The 23,685-nt window shown below is 41.2% G+C and overlaps 1 protein-coding gene across 3 annotated transcripts in view; it reads right to left on the bottom strand.

The window, feature by feature from the left end:
• Window positions 1-23,685, bottom strand: part of NINL (ninein like) — a 425,470-nt gene that overhangs the window by 118,312 nt on the left and 283,473 nt on the right. For 2 of the 3 annotated variants that reach the window (XM_078649025.1, XM_078649026.1), the window contains exons 14-18: window positions 16,995-17,142; window positions 16,818-16,883; window positions 11,646-11,764; window positions 10,080-10,426; window positions 5,395-6,801 (exon numbers count right to left, since the gene is read on the bottom strand). In XM_078649025.1, the coding sequence (XP_078505151.1) occupies window positions 5,395-6,801; window positions 10,080-10,426; window positions 11,646-11,764; window positions 16,818-16,883; window positions 16,995-17,142 (2,087 nt within the window). The remainder of the gene's footprint in view (window positions 1-5,394; window positions 6,802-10,079; window positions 10,427-11,645; window positions 11,765-16,817; window positions 16,884-16,994; window positions 17,143-23,685) is intronic. The other variant, XM_078649027.1, reaches the window with a different exon arrangement.

Genomic DNA, 23,685 nt, shown 5'->3' with positions numbered 1-23,685 from the left:
TACTCTGCACTCAATGCAACATACACTCCAAATACCACTCAGTGCCACATAGTTACACACCACATAATTACACTGCACTCAATGCAACATACACTCCAAATACCACTCATTGCCACATAGTTACATGCCACATAATTACAATACCCTCAATACAACTTACACTCCAAATACCACTCAGTGCCACATAATTACACGCCACATAATTACACTGCGCTCAATGCAACATACACTCCAAATACCACTCAGTGCCACATAATTACACACCACATAATTACACTCTACTGAATACCACACTCCACGCAATACCACTGGGTGAACACATAATTATATGCTACATAATTACAATGCAACATGCACTCCAAACAATACCACTCAGTGCCACATAATTACACGCCACATAATTACACTCTACTGAATAAATTACACACTCCACACAATTCCACTCAGTGCCACATAATTATATGCTACATAATTACAATGCAGTCAATGCAACCAACACTCCAAACAATACCACTCAGTGCCACATAGTTACAAGCCACATAATTACACTCTATCTATCGCATCACCCCAGCATCACTCAGCACCACCCCAGCATCACTCAGCACCACCCCAGCACCACTCAGCACCACCCCAGTATCACTCAGCACCACCCCAGTATCACTCAGCACCACCACATTATCACTCAGCACCACCACAGCACCACCACAGCACCACTCCGCGCCACCCCAGCATCACTCAGCACCACCCCAGCATCACTCAGCACCACCCCAGCATCACTCCGCACCACCCCAGCATCACTCCGCACCACCCCAGCATCACTCAGCACCACCCCAGCATCACTCAGCACCACCCCAGCATCACTCAGCACCACCCCAGCATCACTCAGCACCACCCCAGCATCACTCAGCACCACCCCAGAATCACCCCAGCATCACTCAGAATCACCCCAGCATCACTCAGAATCACCCCAGCATCACTCAGCACCACCCCAGCATCACTCAGCACCACCCCAGCATCACTCAGCACCACCCCAGCATCACTCAGCACCACCCCAGCATCACTCAGCACCACCCCAGCATCACTCAGCACCACCCCAGCATCACTCAGCACCACCACAGCATCACTCAGCACCACCCCGGCATCACTCAGCACCACCCCGGCATCACTCAGCACCACCCCGGCATCACTCAGCACCACCCCGGCATCACTCAGCACCACCCCAGCATCACTCAGCACCACCCCAGCATCACTCAGCACCACCCCAGCATCACTCAGCACCACCCCACCATCACCCAGCACCACCCCACCATCACCCAGCACCACCCAGCACCACCCCACCATCACCCAGCACCACACCAGCATCACTCTGCACCACCCCAGCATCACTCTGCACCACCCCAGCATCACTCTGCACCACCCCAGCATCACTCTGCACCACCCCAGCATCACTCTGCACCACCCCAGCATCACTCTGCACCACCACAGCACCACTCTGAACCACCACAGCACCACTCTGAACCACCACAGCATCACTCTGCACCACCACAGCATCACTCAGTGCCACCCCAGCATCAATCTGCGCAACCATTCAACAACAACTGGTTAAAATATGTTCTCTCAATGTTTCAAGCTTTATTACAAATGTCACAAAAAGATGTTAATATTTCACTTCTGTTCTTGAATTTTCGTCACAATAAAATACACTGAACATAATCTTCACAAGTTATTTACAAAAGTTTAAGCTATTGCCATTATAAATTACAATCACTTTTATTTAAGTATTAATTATTTAAAAAAATTAAAAGCCATTGTAATTTGTAATATCAATACATCAAAGTCACGTAAATACAAAACATGTTGCATTACAAATGCTATAGGTGTCACATTTGCGAAAGTTATAACTTTTGGCATTGTAAATGACAAAGCTATTAATTTAGCTATTATCAAAACCAACACATAAATAATAAAATTGTCATTTACAAGACCAATAGCTCAAACATTCCTAATACGAGACCTATTGCATTGCAAATGCTTGTTTTTTCTTTCTCCTTTGCTGCACACACTTCATTGATAAAGCCACTGCTGAAGAAAATCAGGAGAATTGTCTTTGCGTTTTAACAGAACGTCTGTTAGACTAAGATTTTGATGCTTGGGCTAGAAAAGCTAGCCTCAATACTTGACTCCCGGGCCCTGTGGAGTCCATGGTTTGCTGTACAATATGCACTTTGCTATTTAGAATTTAAGCACTTCATGCTTGTAAATGCCTGACTGCAGCTGTGTGTTGCCAGACACAGAAGAGTTTGAACCCATATGGCTGATAGAAACACTGAAGGAGGTATTTAAAGACATTTGGGCATACTGTGCAGTATGTAGGGATGCAGCCGAGTAGACGGGGTTTCTAAGACCCATCTCTGAAGAGTTCTAGAAAATTATCATCTATGTCATACTGCTACTGCCAACCAAACTGGATCAAGTTCCAAGTTTACCACTGAAACCTGATCTTTTGTTGAAAGACATTAGGAGGGCTCAGAAGACCTAGGAGCACTGGCCCAGAAAAAGTAACCTTCTGATTTAGGAAAAATGCCTCCACCTTCTTTAAAGAATTCCACCCCCTCAAAAGTTGCCCATAGGGAGTTCCTGTAATGGCAATTCGTGAAGTGCTGCTTCATTAAAACTCTCCAGCATCAATGCCTTAAACTGGTTAGCAAAAGGGAATCCACAAAGAAAGAACCAATCAAGGGAACGCACCAAAATTACATGACAACCGTTCTCCAAAAGGACCCTTCTCCTAGCTTGAGCTTTTGGCTTTGAGATTACTCACTGTATCAAGAGCTCGCCTACTCACTGGGTCCGAAGCCATTCTGCTTAATTACCTCTGCTACATACTGAAGGTCAAATTAAAAGGTAATAATTTCTGATCTGCCCAAAAGAACAAGTTACCTACCTTTGGTAATGCTTTTTTCTGGTGGACACAGTATCTACCTATTGAGTCCTCACCTTTTGAATAGCCCCAGGCACCAGTTTGGATGGAAACATTTTTTTATAGTTCCCTCATGCCGACGTGGGCGTTGGTATTTACACAGCTCCGCACGCAGCACCATGTGATGTCATTGGTGCCATAAAGAGCCCCACTCGGCGTGCTGACGCGGGTTTCCATCCATTATTTTTACGTGCCTTCAAGGCGAGTAGATGGAACCACTACAAAATTGTATGTGAAGTTTTTTATTTTAAAGGCAAAGTATTAACATACAAATATACATACATACTAAAAATACAGAAACCAGCTTCTTTGGTATCTACAGTCATGCAACGGGTAGGAGGGTGGGTTGGTGAGGAAATGGTAAATAACTTGTTCTTCTAATAGGTACACCTAACTGCAGGATCCTAACCTGTTTAACAGAATACCCAAGCAGTTATACACCCACCTCCGGGTGTGGGTCTGTCTATACCAAAAAATCCTGTAAAACAGAATAAGCGAAGGGACCATTCCTCCTCAGTTCAGATTCTAAACAGTAGTGTTTTGCAAAAGTGTGAAGGGAGGCCTAAATAGTTACTTTACAAATATCTGCTACAGGAACTCCTCTAGCTAAAGCAGAGTTAGAAGATTTAGCTCTTGTAGAGTGAGCAGGAATATCTTCAGAAGGTTTTTTGTGCATCATGGCGTAGAATATCTTAAAACAAAGGATGATCCATCTTGACAGAGACCTTTTCTAAATAGCCTTTCCCTTCATTTTCCCGCTGTACCCCACAAAAAGCTGGCCATCCAGTCTGAATTCAAGTGTCCTGTTCATGAAGAAACTGACAGCTCTTTTGGGGTCCAATCAATTAAGTCTTTCCTGCTCTGTCGTTGGATAGGGATAAGAATAGAATGTGAAAAGGGTGCTGCATTGACATAAAAGGAAGGGAGTACCTACTTTTGGCAGGAAGAGAACCCTGGTTCTCAATAGCAATTTATCAGGGAAGAAAGTTCAGAAGGGAGGTTTTACCCTCAAGGCTTGTAACTCACTAATTTGCCTTGCAGATGTTATGGAAATAAGAACAATCGTCTTAAATGTTAAAATTCTCGAAAGACAACTATGCAGGGGTTCAAAACGAAAACACATTAGATAAGTAAAAACCAAATTATGGTCTCAGAATTTGATCTGCCATAAGTCTCATGTCCTTTCACAGTCTGTGAATGATTTACCAATTGTTTCAAGATCATTAATGAATTTTCAGCTTCTTTGTATGCTCCATTTTCACATTTCGCTAAACATTGAACGACCCGACCCCTTTAGATGAAAGTGAACATCTGTACGGAATAAACATCAAGTGTGCTGTAGGTGAGGCAAAGAATTAAAAGGCACATGGTTCAATATGTGAGGACACCTGTAAGAGATATGAAAACATATACAAATCGGCAAAATGCTTGGATCACCAACATCACTAGTTCCTTTTTTGAAAACGAGTAAAGAACTCATATGTTCCTAAAGTTTCTGGAAAATGTACCGAAGCATGTTGTGGTCCACATGCACTTTACTCTGTACCACTTTTTTTTACAGTTAAATGACAGTGTCCTGTGGACCTCACATTAGGACATGAATCTATTGAGAGCACCATGCGAGAAAAACACATTTTAATGAGAACTTCTTAAGCGCTGTTCAGTAGAAAGCTCTTCAGTTCAAAATGTGTCAATTAAAAAAAAACAAATCTGCAATTGTTTAACTACAATATAATGGGTGACCAAACACCTGTCAGTTGAGGAAGAAAAAAAAGAGCATGCCCTCCCCAGTAAATCCATGCAGCATCCTCAGAGTAAGTTGTAGAGGAAGAAAAGTAAAAGGAAGCAGTAATCAGTGCTTGTGTCAAGGATCAAGGATGTCAAAACTAACCACAATGGTGGATTCCACCTGTGATCATTGCCACTGCTACTAATAATAAACACTGTTTAATGTTCTGGTCTGCCTGAGATGGGTGGGTAATATAGAGCATTAACAGGAATCTCATTATCACCAATGAGGGCTTCAATGATTAAATAAAGTCCATTTCACTGCACTACTGATTACAGGCCACCTCAAAAAGAAGCTCATGCTTTCCAGGTTTCTCAGCTGCAGAGAATGGATGGGAGAGAGAAATAGGCAAAGCAATGTAGAAGAGTGACACTGGCGATCAATGGGAAGCATTCGTGTTCACACAGAACATAAACAGTGGAAGGAAGGAAAAGATGGAAATAGGCTGCATAAGATGATTTTTTTAAAGAGCAAAATCATACAACAGTGAAAACTGATCTTCAAATGTATTTAATGGCAGGTTTATTAGTAGAAAGCGCATGCTTTGATTGGATAAGGAGCAGTTACGGGGTTACAGAATCCAGCCACAATGGTTAGTTTTCTTAAGGATATTAGGAAGTCAAACCTGTCATCCAGTCTTGGTCCTGTTTCAGCCTCCATTCGGCGTACCAAATCTTCCAGATGAAGCAGCTTGTCTTTCAGCTCATTTTTCTCTACTTCGAAGTCTGTTTGGACTCGATATACACAGTCGGCTACCTCCTCCTCTTTCTGTTTCAACTGCTCTAGTGCGCCTTCCCCTCTCTTCCGCAGGTTAGACAGCTCTTCTTCCACACTCCTAAGCTGTCTAGCTAGCTCCTGGTTTGCCTCAGTGATGGACTCGACCAGCTCGCTTTTCTGTGCAACAAGGAATTCTCTTTTCTCCAGTTCTGCTTCAAACACTGATTGTCGCTCAAGTAGCTCCTCATTGGCCACCCTTAAAAGTTTGAGCTCTTCTTGAAAATGGTGTGCTTGTACTGAAATAATCTCTTTTTCTTTGGCAAGCTCCTGGAGTTGTGACTCCTGAACATTAATCGATTTGGAGCTCTCTTCGAGTCGGGCAGCAAGATCACCTTCATTCTTTTTTAACATTTGCAGTTGTACTTCTTTGGCCTGAAGTTGGTGACAGAGCTGCTTGTTCAACACACTTTCTTCACTTTCTAGAAGCTGGTCGTTCTCCGGCAGCTCCTGGGTAATACTGACCTGTGAAGTGACGGAACACTCGAACTGATGCAGCTCATCTTGCTTTACATTTTCCAGTAAAGACACAGTCTCTTCATTGGCCTTTATGCACAGTAAATCCTCAGGATAGAGTTCACTCTGCTTGTCTATTTGCTTTTCTTGCTCTTGAAGATGATTGTCCTTTTCCTCCAAATTGCGCGGAAACATAGACTCCAGCTTCCTTGCATCACTTTCCCCCTTTTGCTCTTTGGCCCCAGGTTGATCGTCATTGCACGAGGAAAGCGGGCTGTTGTCTTTGGAATGTGCCTGATGGGACAGTTGTGGACTCAGGGAGCCCAGCTCCTCAAATGATTTTGGAGAACCCTTACCATGTTTTTGCTTCTTTGGAGGGGTTTTGGGCTTGGCCACTGGCACACTCAAAACCTTTTTGGTGGTTTTCCTACTTTCCCCACTCAAACAAGTCTTCAGATGCTCGACCTCGCAGAGAAGGCTGTTAATTTGTTTTTTGTAGCTGGTTTCCACTGCTTCCTTCTCAATGGCAAATGTTTTACAGATCCTAGCTTGCTCTTCATTCATCTTTTCTTGATACTTGAGTCTATCCTTCCTACTGTCCATGACAATTTTTGCTTCTTTCTCTCCCCATTTCTCCTTCTCCTGTGCATGTGCGGCTCTCATACGTTCTGCGGCAGCTTCATGTGTCTGCACCAGATCTTCAATTTCACACCGATGTTGATGCCACAAACTCTTAATGTTTTCAGCGTACTGAGATTCAGCCTGTGACAGCTTTTGATTGAATTCGACCTCAGCCTCATTCCTAGAGATAAACAGTTTAATGGTGACCGATGTTAAACATATGATGCATATAGTCACAATCCTGAAGCACAATGCGATCTAACATTTAAGTGAATCCTTAGCTAAACAGGTCTATAGGTTAGAAAGGTACTTGCTATATGTTCTACTGTATTTTTAGCACAAAAAGCAATAGGATCAAGAATTGATCCGGAGGATAAACTATGATCACCGCTGTCCTCAACAGCTGGAAGTCAGTCTCTAGCAATGTGCATGGGTGCTCAAGAAGATGGCACTGCAATGCCCAACACTGGGGATTGATAATGACCTTACTCCCAACTTGCACAGCGATTGCCCATTCAAGAATAACCTGCCACACCTTATGTTAGCAGATTCACAAGACAGTTGAGTAAAAAGATAGCAGAGGGTAATATACATCTTCATTTTAATATTACATTTCAAGCAAAAAGTAACCTATTGCACCTTGCTAGTCACACTATAAATAATCAATTTGAATGTTTCAAAAAATGGAAACAAAGTCAAAAAAGGTATGTTTACAAGGGTCCAAAATATTCGTTATTAAATGTTTAATGGTGACCGATGTTAAACATATGATGCATATAGTGACAATCCTGAAGCACAATGCGTTCCAAGATTTAAGTGAATCCTTAGCTAAACAGATCTATAGGTTAGAAAGGTACTTGCTATATGTTCTACTGTATTTTTAGCGCAAAAAGCAATAAGATCAAGAATTGATCATGGGACAAATCACTTTAATAAATGTTCCAAGATGACAGCAACGGATAATGCAAACCTTAAAAGGTAAATCAGTAACACGTAATTCTCTGCTCATGGACCTTTTATTTTAGAGAGCCTCTCTCCTCATAGTCAGGCGTGTGAGCTGGAATCCAATTGAAGATGGTGGGTCTAATACAATATCAGTGCTGTTTTTGCTTTGCTGAATAGCTTTGGATTTAACAGCTTCTACTTAAACATACATAGCCACTGGTACCTCCAGGTCCACCTGTGTTTAGTGAGGGCTACAGGGCATGGAGCAGCTGCCTGTCCAAATTTGCAAATAAGTCATTTGTAGCACAACTTGTGGTGACAGAACAGGAGTAATTATATGAAATACAGTGACCCCCATGTACAGTAACCCTCTCAAGCAACGAAGCTGAAAAAATGCAAATCCGGGACCCTAGTAACAGCAGGTCAATCTACTCAAAAGATGGCAGAATCAGTGTGCTAACACTTGTATATTCTGGAAGGGGAGGGGTGATACATAAACTAAGTGAGAGATGCACTCGCCTCTCAGGTCAAACGTAAAGTGATATACACCGGAGAGGAGCGCATAAACACAGATCATAAACCATTCACATAAAAAGGAAATTCCTTCACACCTGCATCTGCCCTGCTACCCTAAGGCTCCAAAATACTATGGATGGTGGGGGTTTGGCAGGATATTACTTCCATTTCTGTGATTGTTACTCTCATCCACTCCCTGGGCTAGCCATCTCAGAGTGGTTCTAGTCACACCAACCAAGTTGGGGAAACAGTGACCACTGTTATGAAAGAGGCCATTGGATCATGATGAGTTTACACTCTCCTGCCTCCCCATAAATGGAGAAGACTTAAGGAATGGGATACTCATGATCCGTACCTGGCAGAAGGTCAAACCTCATGACAGCAACCACCCAGGACAAAAAGGAGGTGACTGCCCCATTGCCTGCACCCCACCACAAGTCAAAAACAAGAATCGAAATTTTAATGTTATTTTGAAGGATAGAGGTTTTCAGAATGTGGGCTTCCCCTTGTAGTGTCAGAGCATACTAGTGCTTGAATTGAGACCACTAATTGTCTATACTGTTCCTTGTTGTGTTTGTGCTTTTCCCATGAATTAACCTTATGATGCCAACCTACTTTTTAGCCTCCAGTTTACAATCCCTTCCCATTTACACAGCATAGTAACATTTTCAATTTTAAAGTAGGGCATATTATGTTTATATATTTTATCTATCAACTATTATTTATTTTTGAGACAGTCGCAAACTCCCTGAGTAGGTGTCAAGGACCCCCTGGAGTCAGTGGACTACAAGTTAAGAATCACTGCTGTAGAGAAAGTGATCTCCTAAAAACAGTGGCAGATGAAGACGATAATGGTGTGTTTGTATCACTAACTTGTCACAAAAAAGGCTGGTGGGAGGTAAGGTGGCAAGAATAGAGCCAGACCACAAATACCAACCACTCAGTCAATACCGGGAGAGATCATATATGTAATCCTTAGCCAGTCACCGTCAACAGCAATTCTTTTTCAGTGTCTAAAAATCTTCTTTGTGCAAACGGTATTCACAGGGAATATATTTTCCCAGCTCATTTTAGTAAAAGTGCATTAACACCTAAATCAACCAATGCGCTTAACCGCTTTTTTGCTGGGTTCCCAAACATGGCCAAGGTATTTTTGCTTTCTTTCTAGACCTCAACCACCCTGGGTAACTTTAAAAACTCAAACAAGAGTAGACATTCCTATCATTTTGACTTATACCAATTTAATGTTATCTATCAAGACAACTCTGGGTAAATAAGTCCCCCACATTGTCCCTGGTCAGGATGCGCATTAGGTGACCTGCTGAAGGGAACACTAGACTGCATTCTGGTCTGTGATTTCGAGAGAGCTATTTATTAAGGCCTTTGAAGGCCCAGATAGTATAAAAAGCTCTTTCAACGTGCCTCTAATCTGACCTGTAACTTATAAAAACACTGTTGTAAATATGCTGTATGGTCCATGAAATCTGTGATTACCTCATCTTCGCCTTTCAAAGGTGGCAGAGGAGGCTGCTGTAGGGTTTACAAAACACTGCCTTTTTCAGGAAGTGTGATCATGAGGACAGCACCTTTAAAAGTATTTTCTAAACCTAACCTAGGTTTAAGAAATAGAACAGACTAATTAATAGTAAAAACCAAAATTTTACAGCAAGACAAAGTACATTTATATTAAATAGAACAGAAACACAGGGTGAAACAATACTCAGAATTGGCCGATCTTCACGTGTTGGTCTCTTGTAAAAGGCTGGTTATTTATCTCTCTAAGTCCCCGTATGACGGTTGCATTCACTTTTGCAACCTACCTTTTTGATCACCTTCCTGTGTCATGCTATTCTTAGACCTGCACTACCAATTGAACATGCTGCACGTTAAGCTCTTCTTGGAAAACCAATGCATTAAGGGAGGTTAGGTTTTGTTAACTTTTCTTTAAATCCATTTCTTAATATCCAAAATACACACAGTAATAAAGCAGTATCAAACCTCATCGACTGTAGCTCAAGCTGATGGATTCGCTTCAGATCTTCTTCCACTTGCTCTCTTTCTCGTGTCAGACTTTGGGCCAGGTTGGAGATCTCCTTGGCATAGCTTTGTTCCATTTCTGCACGTTCCTTCTCAAACCGCTTTTCAATTTCTTGACTTTGGGGTGATTTTTGGAGTTGGTCCTTCAAGCCGACAATGACCTCTTCAAGTTTTGCATGGAGCTCTTCAAGGTCGCTCTTCTGCTCTTCCAGCTCACTGACCTCGATTTTAAAAGCTTGCTCTGTATCTTTCCTCTCCTGTTCAAAGTTCTTCTTCATCAGCTCAATTTCCCGCTCATAATAGTTGACCTGCAAGAGTGTCAGGATTAAACAATTAGCTACAGGTTCACAAAACCGCTTTCTTCTGAACCTTACTAAGAAATAGGAAAACAACACCAGCATTGCAAATGCTGTAAGTAAAACAAACACCTAGTGGTTACATTGTAATGGCAGGCACCCAAGCATGCTTCACGATATTGCACAATTAACATTTAATATCATTAACGATTAAGTGACAAAGATTAAAAGGGCTTAAAATATATGCAGAGATTGCTTATTTCTTTAACTTGAAAACATAAAGGGACCAAATGGAGTCTGGCATTAAAATAGAATTCAAATAGATTTGTTGTGCGAAGTTTACGGATCAGTTAGAAATGTCTGTCAATGCCACTGAATAAGGTCTCATATTCCTAACATTCACTCCCTCCACCAATGTTTGGCCTCCATTATCTACACTCCCAGTAGCCACAATGCTTTCTTTTTGGGTGCGCTCTGTATCCTCAGGCCTCGTATTAACAATCAAGTGTGCATTTATTAGAGTGATGGTTCCAGATTTCACTTGTTTGCCGTTAACTCCTTTCAGCGTATAGTGAAATAAATGACGTAACATAATAAAATTCTTATTTGTCAACTTGGCACTAAAAGCAGATGCCTTTTGTTCCCCAGCTCAATAATACTTACTTAATTGAACTCTGAAAGGGGAAAGGCTGAATGGACCAATGGGATTGGAGCCTGTGACTGTGAGGTCCTACAGATGATGCATTAACCCTATGAGCTATCAGACCCAGTGACCTACATTGAACATTGCCTATTGGTCACAGCAAATTGGACTAGTTGATAAAACGGGTGAAGATCAGCCATATTCAAAACTGACACAATACCATGTCTTTTATATTTCATGGTATATTTCATATGAAGTTATGCAACATAAAACACACTTCAGCTCCTTGAAATTTACCTCTGCCAGCATTATATACACTATGCAAAAAATAAATAAAGGAAGTAAATTAACTGCTAGCGATTTAGTAGATAGAAAGCAATCTTATACGTTAATTGTCACAATGTTAATAGGATTAAAATTTAGACCATAAGTCACCTCTCATTGTGTGATATCCAGTAAACGAGCAGCACATAAAATAGACTGCGTTATATGCAAACAACTAGCAGAAAAGAAAAAAAATCAGCCTACCACTCTCCTCACAATCAAATCATTCGAAAGAACAGTGGCATTGGCTATCCCTGCCCAAACCTTAGTGTCCAGTTGTATTCGCAGATCCTGCAGCTGCTGCTGATGTTCCTTCAGTTGCTCTTTTGTCATCTCTGCCTCTATACTGAGGGGGGATGGGTCAATTTCTTTTGCAATAACCCCTGCAAAGAAACGCGCTAAGTTATGAGCGCTGTGTCCAATTTATTTTAGAGATTACATTTTCAATATATTGTGCTAGGAATCATTTATACGCATACAGCAGCAAATGTTGGTGATGAGCTGCTAGGTCATGTGGTCCAGCGCGCAAAAGGGAAAACGTACAACAAATACATAGGTAACGACAATCATGAATGTCGATTTACAAAAGTGACAGAGGTAGGATAAGTGACGTCATCTGAGACCATCACCACCCACCCCTCAACTGTCATCACAGGATTGACCCTTTGTCCTACCCTTAGACCCTCTGCGCCATTCTATCTGAAACCCAAGGGCTAGGAAAACGACAAGGACTACTTGCTTACTTTCTGTTACTATCCTCGTGACCACTTAGACTGAGGGTAGCACGGCCAGTGCATTCATATCAAATGGCACACCAGGGGTAGCAGTTACTACCTCTGGCAACCCCTAAACGACACCCGTGCAACATTCACTAACTTACCAACAGGCTCATAATGTTACATTTTGTTGATACTTTGCTTATCGAAATCTTTTTGGGGGTAGTGTTATATAGTGCAAACTCGGCCCGAAGGTGTCCGAGCGATTTACATGAGCCCCACTTGCGTTAGACAGACACATTCATTTTATTAGGCACGGGGAGATTAGGTGATTTGCCAAGAATCACAGGATGTTGAGCATCCCTTCTGAGACTTGAACCTGATTACCCAGCTTCGAGGTCAGCTGTTCTAGCCGTTAGGCCACATCCTGTGTTGATTCCAACGGTGTAGGGGGGATTTTTTTAAAGGGGGTGGCGTTGCTTTTAGGGGGAAACTAGCTTACAGTGTACTGTTTGTTGAATTTGGAACTGCACTCGCATTCATACTTTATTTTTACCTCCGTGAGACACCTGGAGACGCGATCTTGATGGGCTACTTCTATAAATGAATGCCGGGGCGCAGGTGCCTTGCTGGCGCGCCAAAGGCAGGCCCCTTCTGCGCCCATCCAGTTCCAGCTCTGGTGGGGGCCAGGAACCCTGGTCTTTTTACTCAAACTGTGGTGTCCTATTCCTCTGAACAACTATGTGCTCTTAAAGTAGGTACTAATGGTTGCTGCTTACATTCAAGTGACCTTAGTGCTGATAAATTGTTTTGAGATGCCTGTGATTTTAACTTGAGGAAAAGCCCCTTAGTAATGCGACTACTCCTGAGGAGTAAGGCCCTTGCCCCTCAGTGAAAGCATCTAATTTTCTATTGAATTTACCCCCCCCCCCCCCACTTTTCCTCTCTTTGGGGCTGTTGTTTATCGTCCTCCAGGTCCAGTTACTACATGCCCTCCCTGATGTGGTCGCCAGTCTGGCATTAAACTAAGCTAATGCTACTCTTTGGGGGACTGGAATATTAATTTAGACAATCCTAGCTGTACAGAAGCAATCAATCTATCACAGGATCGTGCCTGTTTACAAATGACGCAGCACGTTGATGGACCAACACACAAGAAAGGATATCTTCTTGACCTAGATTTTAACAATCTTTCTAATATGCTACTAATGAAACCACTTCCAGTTACATTACTTGATACCGATCATCCTGCCAGGTCAGATTATCAGCAGTCCTCCATCACTCGAGGATAGATCGGTGCTAGTTAAAGTTGGTTAGATCTCATAGAATGGGAGAACATTCTTTGTAATTCTAGACCAGACGTAGGATCTCTCCGAAGCAATATTAAAATTCACTAAATGGATTAAGATTTCTTAGATCAGATCATCCCGTTTAGGAATCATAAATCTGTGCCACATGGCAGACCATTTCCCTGGCTTAATTCTCAGCCATTGGAGCTAAGAATGGTTTGTAAAAGACTAGAAAGGAATTGGAGAAAGTTTTATGACTCTAGGGGTAAACTGGATTATAAGAAGGTTATAAAAGATATCACATCTTTACAAGGACCGCATCTGAATAACTCACCCGCTGGGGACGCAGACCATCAGCGATACAGGTTACGACTTTGCAACCCAGAGTGCCTACTTGATATCACTGACACTTGTGATTTCACTACCTGCCTTGAGAAAGCTCCCGGCCCGCACCCGGTACGTGATGAAACACGTGCTGCCTGATGTGTTTTCTTTGAAACCTGGGTGGACCTTAGAGCCAGCAACTTTTATTCGACAATAAAGCAGTGGTTTTGGAACACAGCGATGTTGCATCAGGTATATAATTCTCCATTTGGAGTATGTCTAGAGATATTACTTAACTTTCTTCATCACACTCAGACCGACTTATGTTCATGTTTCACCAACTCCTGACCACTTAACAAAATACTCTATAAGGTATCAACATACAGCCCTGCTAAGTGCCATGCATCAGGGGTTAGAGTAACACATTTTAGTGCTGGTGGCCGCAACACTGCACTAAAATGCATTAGTCACGCATTCAGTAATGAAAGGATGGGACACCTATGAACTGCCTTTCCTTCCCACGAGAATTTGTGTAAATCTTCTAGACAACTATTTTGGTTTAACCTGTAATCAAGATTTGTACGCTGACAGAATTTACCTCCAAAAAACACAATATTCCAACTTTTGCAGCTTGCAACAAGGGAAACATGCAGTTGACCCAATACAGGGGACAATCTCTAGGCGGTTCACGAAGTGTAGAAAGTGTGTACTGCAGCTGGCCACAAGGTGTCCGTATTGCCAGCACTCCCTCTTTTTCACCTACAAGTTCCTCTTCTGTTGATTGCAGAGACGTTTCTTTATCTAAACCAATGCCCACTCATAGTTGTAACAATGGCATCTTATAAAACTGATACAAGGGTATCGACTTAAATGCGTTCTTTTGTCTGCTAGCTTGTCCCAGTTAAGAATAATTAGTAAAACACACTAATTTAAGTTCACAGTAAGTTTAATGAGGGCACGTTAGCGGTTTTAATATACGTAGTATTACCTGGCCAAATGTTTTTAGGGAATGGCGTAACAGAGGACCCCGCAACCCCCGCAGTGTGGTGGGGGGGCCTGAGCTGCAGGGGGCCCACTCAGCACAGTAATTAATTGTTATCAATGAATTCAGATGAATTTGTATTCCAATAAATCCACTTCAATTTAAATTGTTTGCATATTTCAAAGGAATAATTATTCTCGATTATTCATTCAAGCGTTCACCCTTATGGCCAACAGCAATTTGAACCTTAAATGATGACACCTGAAGAAGGGTCGTGTTATTGACCCGAAATGCCTTGGGTTGTTGATCATATTATGGAAAATGAGTACCGAATGGAAATGTCCTATCGTTTATGAATGAATAATCGAAAATAAATATTCCTTGGAAATATGCAAACAATTTCAATTGAAGTGGATTTATTGAAATACAACTTGATCTGAATTCCTTGAAAACAATTGATTTTGTTATTGGGGTTGTCCTCCCGTCAGTGGGGAGGCGTTCTCCTACAGACTTGTATACAATTTAGTTTCGGTTGCCTTTGGACTAAGCACCAGGCGTGAAGGCACACAACATTCTGTTTATCTTCTTGAACTTGAGTTGAACACTTGAAAAGTACGTGTGCACATTGGCAACATTGTTATATTAACTGTGTATACCCACATTGTTTTAAAATTGTATGACATACAGTAGTATAAGATAGGCTGCCGCAAAATATGCCGCAAATTATTGTTCATTGTAAAAGAAGTGTTAACCTTCCATTTCAGGGGTTTTGCAGCAGTTTCAAGATACTGTACAGCTTTTCCATGCTCGAGAGTATACAATTCAATCTAGCAGTGGCTGGGGACTCAGGTGCACACACCAAAATATGCAATATGTCAAAGTTAATAGTATTTGAATGTTCTCAAGTGTCCGGTGCTCTAGGAGGAGGAAAAGCCACCAGGTCTTCCCCTGCAGGAAAAATCCAAAAATTAAAAATAGTCTCAGAGCCCTCAATGACTCAATGTTTAGTTTGTGGCATCAACAGTTTTGTTCTTTATTTTCACATGTTTTCAAGGTTAACCCTCGCCGACACATTTTGTCTGGGCTGCCAGTACTATTTCCTATTGTAGCCTTGAAGAATTCTGCTGCAACACTATGAGCACAGAGAAAAACATGTGTCGGCCAGGGTGCAGCTTGAAAACATATGTGAAAATAAAGAACATATCTGTTGATACCAAAAACCCAACCTTGATGCATTGAGTGCTAGGAGACTATATTTCATAATTGCTCAAAAGGATGTTGCTTGTGATATTTATCTCTATCCCTGTACTTAATTGCTTAGATTTACTCGCGACAAAGTGTCACAAATTTGGCAGTTGAATGTCACTCATAAGTGCATGAAGACACAGAATTGTCCCACATAACGAATGTGAAATGTTTCTTAAACGAGACCCCTAGCAAAAACACATACGAACATACATCTTTTAAATGAAGGTGTTCACTATGAATAAAAAAGGTGGTACATGAGTCGAAAAGAGGTATGAAAATACCCAGCGGAACGGCAAGTAAAGGGGAAGAGTGCAATAGAGATGTGATCATTTGAGAATGAAATTTGGCTTAATATTTTCTCTGTTTTCTATTGAGAGCTCTCCTCTCACACTTCCAAACCCAATAGCGGGGAAAAAAATCCAAAACGAGGTTACAGTTGATGCAACAGTAAAACATACGAACTCCCAAAAGGAAATATGTAAGAAATTGGTGGACCTTCCAGAGTCATCTACTATATTGCAGCAGATAATGCAGATCATGAGAACATAGAAGAGGTTTAACACTTAAAAAACTAAACTTTTCTGCAGAGAGTCAAGTGATGCAATAAGAAAGAGTGAATAGGAGCCAGCAGTTTCACAACTGCATCATTCGTTTTGAGTAAGGAAAAATACTTCAGCAAAGTTAAAATAAATAAATTCAGTTGAGACAAGAAAAGCAGTAAATATCAAAACCTGATATCGAAATACATCGATGAGGTAAATGGAATGAAGGAAAGACAAGAAGCAAAGAAATACTATTACTTAGGCATTTGACGTCAATTGGCATTGCTGCCCACTCACTTGAATGGCAAAGAAGCATAGTGGCTATTATCCCTTACCATTAATGCCTAAAGTCGATGAGCTTCTCCCCAACTTAAGGGTCAGTTTGTTCTTTCCCAGGTTTTCTGGAATGAAAACAAGATTAGATTATAAACTGTAGTAATTTTACTAAAAGTGCAGAAGAGATAATAATGACAACCCCCTCTACTATATGTGAAATACAGTATTTCCTTTACCTGCATTAAGGTTTGTGGTTATTTTACTCTTGAGCAGTTGCTTCAGATCTTTCCGTCGCCCCAGTAGGTGATGTTGCTTGCTTTCATTCAGCTGCGAGCGAAGTTTTTCTAGCTCTAATTGAAGTTCGTCGTTTCGGTCCCTCAGCTCCTGTGAGGTGTATGAGAGGTATATTGTTAAGGGACACTGTTAGTAGAAGCATTGGCTCTCTTTACTGACAATTTGCAACTACCCAGTTATTTTGCACCACACATGCGTGTGCCTACTAAATGACACAGGCGCTTTTTTAAATCTTTTTAGTTACTAACTAGAGTTGGAACAGTAACTAAACATAAAATAAAATGTGCATACATGTTTTTCTTTAAAGTAGGTGCAGTGGAAACACAGGAAAGGTGGAGAAAACAGTGAAACAACATGAGGAGGGGAGGGAGAGTGGAAGTAACACAGGGAAAGGTGGTGGTGGTCAAAAGCAAAGAAACACAGAGGAGGGTGGGTGGGGTAGTGAAGCAACACTCAGGAGGGAATATGAAAGCAACAGGGTGGAGGGCGGGACTGAAAAAAACATGGAGTTGGTAAAAAGGAATACCGAGGGTGTGGGTGGGGGGGAAGCAATGGGGAGAAGCATATAGGCGAGCACAAAAAGGAGATAGCTTGAAAGCACACTTATTCTAACAGAGTGCTTCACACAAAAAAAACAAGTAGTGCTTCAAAAGCAAGCAGTGGAAACTGTAAATAGGCAATGCTCCATGGGAAGGGCAACCGCAAGATTGACAAGTTGGGGCATGAATAAGAACCATGCAAATGAGAGTGACATGGAAATCCAACCAATGGTAAGCAATGGGTGGGCTCCAAACCTCTCTTGTTCTTGGCACACCAAAATATGCCTTGCAACAGACAGTGCATGCACTGTCGAGTAGGTTTGACCTAAATATTCATGGTGAACACAATGTGATTACCACAATATAATGCACAACAACATAATAAACATTAAGCCAACAACTGACATTCATTTCAGGAACCAACAAAGTACACAAATGAGCTGTGTAATGTAATCTTTCCCATCTGCTTAAATGTATGTAGGGGAACTCAGTTACCCAAAGTGAAAGGGGACATGTTGCATCTCTCCTGGATAACCAAAACATATACTTTAGCTTTAAACTATAACATGTAACTAGAGCTACAAAGTTAATCTCAGAGGTGTTTTAGAAAGAGAATCAAAATGAAAACATAAAATCAATTATCTTACCTTTTATGTGTGAAAGAGACAAATGCTGTGTACTTTTTCAAGCTTTCCCAACAATCAGGCTGGCACGTAATGTTAAAATAAATTATACGACAAGCAGGGCACATGAGAGGGGCTTAAGGGGCAGCGGAAAGGGAGAAGAATGCGGATTGGTAGGGGTACGAAGTGAAGGAAAGCAGATTATTTTGTGAAATAACCAACATTTTTGAAGTCTTTCCAAATAGAGAGAGGGAGAGTGTGTGCACGCGTTTTTCATCAGTGTTTATATAAAAATTATCCTGGTGAAATATGGCAGACACCTCACCATACAGGACAGAATGCACCTGCACCCACCTATTTATCACAAAGTGCATTTATTATGGGGGTGTAACACCCCACAAAAACCACCCCCCCAAAAAAAAGATTGCTGCCAAAGAGGGATAGCGTTCAGAGGAAAGCTGCAGCTCTTTGCCAGGGTTCTTCCATAACGATAGAAGCCTGTGGGCACAGTTTTCTGGAGCAAAGTTTCTAATACAGCTGAAAAAGCAGAGAGCCGAGAGGGGGCGAGGAAGAGAGGTGGGCTGCAGGAGAGTGTTTGTGACAAGGGTAGTTTGCATTCATAGAGAGGAATTTCGTATGCTATATGTGGAACCTGTTAGGAGTGAAATGTAACCACTCGTAGTATGCACTCACACATTATTCAGTGTTATTTGTGAAACTAGATGTTAGAGTTAAGGTGAATCAATTATCATATTCTTGTGGTATTAACACAATCCAATGTAGACCTCAAAAAATGATTTATAGAATTGTATTGAGTACATATAACCAATGTAACACACTTATATAGAGCATTAGAGATGTGACGCATTGATACATTAAATGAATTTTGAATATTATTAGACGAGTAATGTAGTGGAAATAGACGTATTAATGTAGTTTAATCAACATTTCTATGAAAATGCAATGGCTTTATGAAAATACTATACATGAATAACCTGATGCATTTATTATTTTAGCCCAAGTTGTAGGCCTGAAACTACAGCCTGTTTAAATGTTCTCGTTTCTGAAACTAATGCTTAGATTCCCATGCGAGTTTTGTAGAATGTTATTTGTTTCACGCTTTGCATTGCAGTTGGACAAAAAATGCTCTGTTATTGAAGAGTAGGGGTATAGTTACTGTAGATAGTTGCGGAATGAAGGAGTTACAGTTAGTTCAGCCTAGCAAAGATAAGGTGAAAGAAGGTATGTTCACTTGGGAGAAGGAGAAGAGACCAAGGACGAACTGTTGCAGAGGGGCGGACATGGTGAGGCCGTGAAAGGAATCAACATCATTGAAAACTTCGCGGGTGAGCCTACTTTAGAATATGTGAGAGAGAAGCATTGTGGGACATTTGCTGAATACAATTTTGAGTATATGGTGCATTGAAGAGAGGGACAGATGCCCATTTCCATCTTGTCTTCCTGACAGAGAGCACCTGAGTGCTAGCTTGCTATTTGCTTGCTTTAGGCTTTTTGCTGCATCGCCCATCTAAAAGTGGAGTGACTTCTTTGGAAGGCTCCAACTACTGACACCTTTTCTCCTTTGAACCTTTTGCCGAAAGGCTAAATTAGGGGTGCCACTTTTAGAGTTAGAGTAAGGAAAGATAGAATTAAATGCCTTTCACCAACGAAGCGCCGATGTAGGGGAACCTTAACCTGTGCTTCCTAATTTCTTGCATAATAATCTTAGTGTTGGTCTTTTCTTGCTGCACAGAGTAAATCTTTTTGGAACATTTGGATTTCTTCTGTTTCCTCTATATTTTTATACTCTTATAGCCAGATTCGTATATGTCCAACTACTTTTGAATTTGTTATAAATTTGACTAACTTTCATTTGGTTGTCGGCCTCTGTTATTGTGTAGCCAATTTGGGCTACACTGTATCCAAATCTGATTTCCGAAATTTGCTCCCCTTTACACTTTCATGCCGCTAAAAAGAACCATTGGAGAATAAACGTTAGAAGAGTACTGAACAATTGGGCCAGGCCCTGTCACCTTGTTGGGTAAGAGCAATCAGTTATATAAAACATAACCACTCAGTTACAGGGATAGCAAGGTGATAGCACTATAACACATGGTTCATTTTAAGGACATGTGGTCGGGTCATGAGACTTTTCAGAAACTTAAAAGTTACTGAAGGAAACCAGTGCTGGCGCCGTGTCATAGCACTTCTTTTCAGTCCAGACGGGCAAGCAAGGATGGGGGAAGGGGGTGGGGATACAGGCAGCCCCAACGTCAGTGAGGGGAGGGTTGACAGGGGGGTAGCAACATGGAGAACAGGTGGGTCGGATGAGGAAGAAGTAACATGGAGAATGAGAGGGTGGGAGGAAGAAGCAGCAGAATGGAGAATGAGGGTGGGAGGCGGAAGAAGCAACATGGAGAATGAGCGAGTGAGAGGAGAAATAAGCAACATGGAGGATGTGAGGGTGGGATTGGGTTGAAACACCACTTACCAGGGGGACTGGGAGGGGAAGAATAAATAGCACCACAATCAAGTGCAGACAATCAAGAGGAAGCAATCTGTGCTTGGTCCATGCTCCACAAGAATAAAAGGAAGTGACGTCCGCCAGATTCTGGCCAATTAGAAGTCAACAAATAAATGAAAATGAAACCAGTAAATGGTAAGCAATGGGTGGGCTCCAAGTCCTTTATTGTCAACAAACCCTTACAGCGACAGAGCAAATGCTGTCAGTAGCGAGACCTGAAAATGTGTCTCTTCATAAGAAAGTATTGTTTCTAGCTCATTTAAAGAAGAACAACTGAACTGTTCAAGACCAGGTTCTGCACCCTTTCTATCCTAGTTTTCATGTAGAAGATCATTACTAGGTTGTTAGTGAACATCCAAAGTATTTTTCTGTGAAGAACAGAAAATTTAGGAAAAGTTAATAAACTCTCTTGAACAAGGATATATTAACATGCTTCATAGCCTCTTCTCTTTTTCCACTGACCTTCACAATAAGTTCTCTTCTTTGTGTCACCTTCGATGAAGTGAAATGTCCATCAGAACTTTGTTCCTTGAACAGTAGGGTCTTTTCTGTAGGGAAGACCTTTTAACAGATCGAGATCCAACATCTAGTCCTGCAGAGTTGGGCCCACTCGTCACAAAGTTTCTATACAATCCCAATGTCCTGTATTATTGAGTCAGTGTTCATTGGTTGTCCACCAATTTCTGCAATAGTTTCAGCCTCAGTTGGCATTGTGTTTGGGGGAGAGTTTGTGATGTAAGGAGAATTTGAACCATTTCACTCCTGTGAAAGTGTGTTTCTTTAATCTTCTTTATTCTTCCTGTTTGTGGGGTTTAATGTAAGCTAATATTGAAGTCTGCACTTCAAAGGATCATCTATAAAAATGCACCTGTCTCCTTTGACTGAGGAACCCACACTGCATCGTCTGGGCTCCTGCCTTACATGGATATTGGCATAAATATCCTTGCGTTGTAGGGGAAGAAAGTCATCTCATCTAATGATTTGGCCTGGCACCCAGAGTCACCAATTCAAAGTTTGCTTTTCGGATGTATTTACCAGAAATCTGCTATAGGACACAAGTTCCAGCTCTCTAATTTACCTCTACAATTTTTTTTAAGGAAAATCTTTGATCACCATGCTGTGGAATACATTTTGCTATTTCAGCATAAGGATTACTTTTAAGTTAAAGTCTAGGTGTTAGTCAAGAGACAGATTGAATTCAGACACATTTTTTTTAAAATATTCTATCCAAATTAACTTAAGGACAAATGTGTGGCTGTTATCATCTAAAATTGAACACACTCTTTTCCACTCCTAAGCAATGCAATCGGGAGCTCCACAAAGCTCAATTCTGTCTCCAATATTTCAATCTGTACTTTGTGTTTTTTGACTCTCCTCAAACACGTCAACATCTCCTGACTTCTCTACATTGATAAAACCCAAGCTTATCTTAAGGGTCCACCCAGGACGATATTTCTCATATCAAAATTTTCCAAGATATCCAATCGTGGAGGGTTCTTTTCCTCTCCTCAACCTGACCCCTCACAACTGAAATCCAAATTGCTCTTATTCGAGCTCTATCCTGTTTCAATCCTGGCTTGATTAGCTCAACCTCTTGGAATGCAAGCCATTCATATTTTTGGCTCATGTTTGACAACAATTTGAATTTATATGCTCATATAAATGTTTTAGTACACACACAATCACCTCACACTTCTATTTAGGTTTTAAACATGTAATGTAAAAATGTATCATATCAACAGTTGTCAGAGAATGTTTTGTCATGCACGTAGCCTATTTTGTAATGTTAAAAAATAAAGGTCAGTGGTTTTTTTCAAGATAAAATTATAAAATTAATTGCTGAAATTATGGATATGCTTAGTTGCTCAGAAAATTAAATCTTTGTCCACCCAATTGTTAGCTTGTCCAGCAATGTACATATTGAGAGAGATTATATTTACTCTTGGCTGCAATACATGTTAGCAGAAAATGTATTGGTTGAAAGATTTACCATTTTGGACTCTTTTTCAAAACATTGTTTTGGGGGAAACCTTCTCTGTCATGTCATTTAAAGATCATCCTCATTTCACCCTATACTTGGTTGAAATATTGACATGTATGTGGAAGTGGAAAGCCCTTACTGCTGAAATCAGTCAGCCATTAAGGCTCTAACTGTAGAAAAGAGTGGAGAAGATATCCCCTGCATGTACATCACTTTAATAGTAATAGCATTGATAGTGAAGAAGGATAAAGGTACTTTGTTCGGAACTAGTGGTCAGGGATCAGAAGTATTTCTAAAGTCAAAGGCCTAGGGTTTACGGCCCAGATATCTCAGTAGGACGAAGTTTGTGCATACAATTGTGGACCTCGGATTTGACAGAGGAGTAGGCCAGTGTACAGGACTCTGGAGGCTTGGATGAGAGTTGAAGCCCTGGTCGAATACTCACATCTCAGCTTCACTTGGGAAGATCATTGTGTCCCTGTGCCAGTATAATGACCTTATAAACTGAACTCTTAGAAAAGCAGTTCTACACAGTCTGTTCTCCATGTGTTCGTGTGGTTCTCATCATAATGTTAGCATTTTTATGTTTTCAAAATCTTACACTCCAAACAACATGGAAAAAGTGCAGCCATGCACTCTTGGACAACACACAAGTAGTACAAGGATACAACAGTGATACCTGTGTGGTATACAAATACCAGTAAAATAATACACAAAGGCCCCGATGGAGGTAAATCTAATTTACCGACTCATAAATACCGAATTTTACCGATTCGGTATTTATGAATCTGTAAATTGGAAGGAGGCAGATGTAGGTAATTTTTAATTTACAATTACCGAATCTGTAAGATTCGGTATTTACCGATTCGGTAAATACCGAATCGGTATTTCCCATTGATTCCTATGGGCTTTGAAGCCCATAGGAATCAATGGAAAATACAGATTCGGTATTTACCGAATCGGTAA

Source organism: Lissotriton helveticus, chromosome 6, assembly GCF_964261635.1.
Source record: "Lissotriton helveticus chromosome 6, aLisHel1.1, whole genome shotgun sequence".
NCBI classification, from domain to species: domain Eukaryota; kingdom Metazoa; phylum Chordata; class Amphibia; order Caudata; family Salamandridae; genus Lissotriton; species Lissotriton helveticus.
This window is presented reverse-complemented; position numbering and strand designations above follow the sequence as displayed.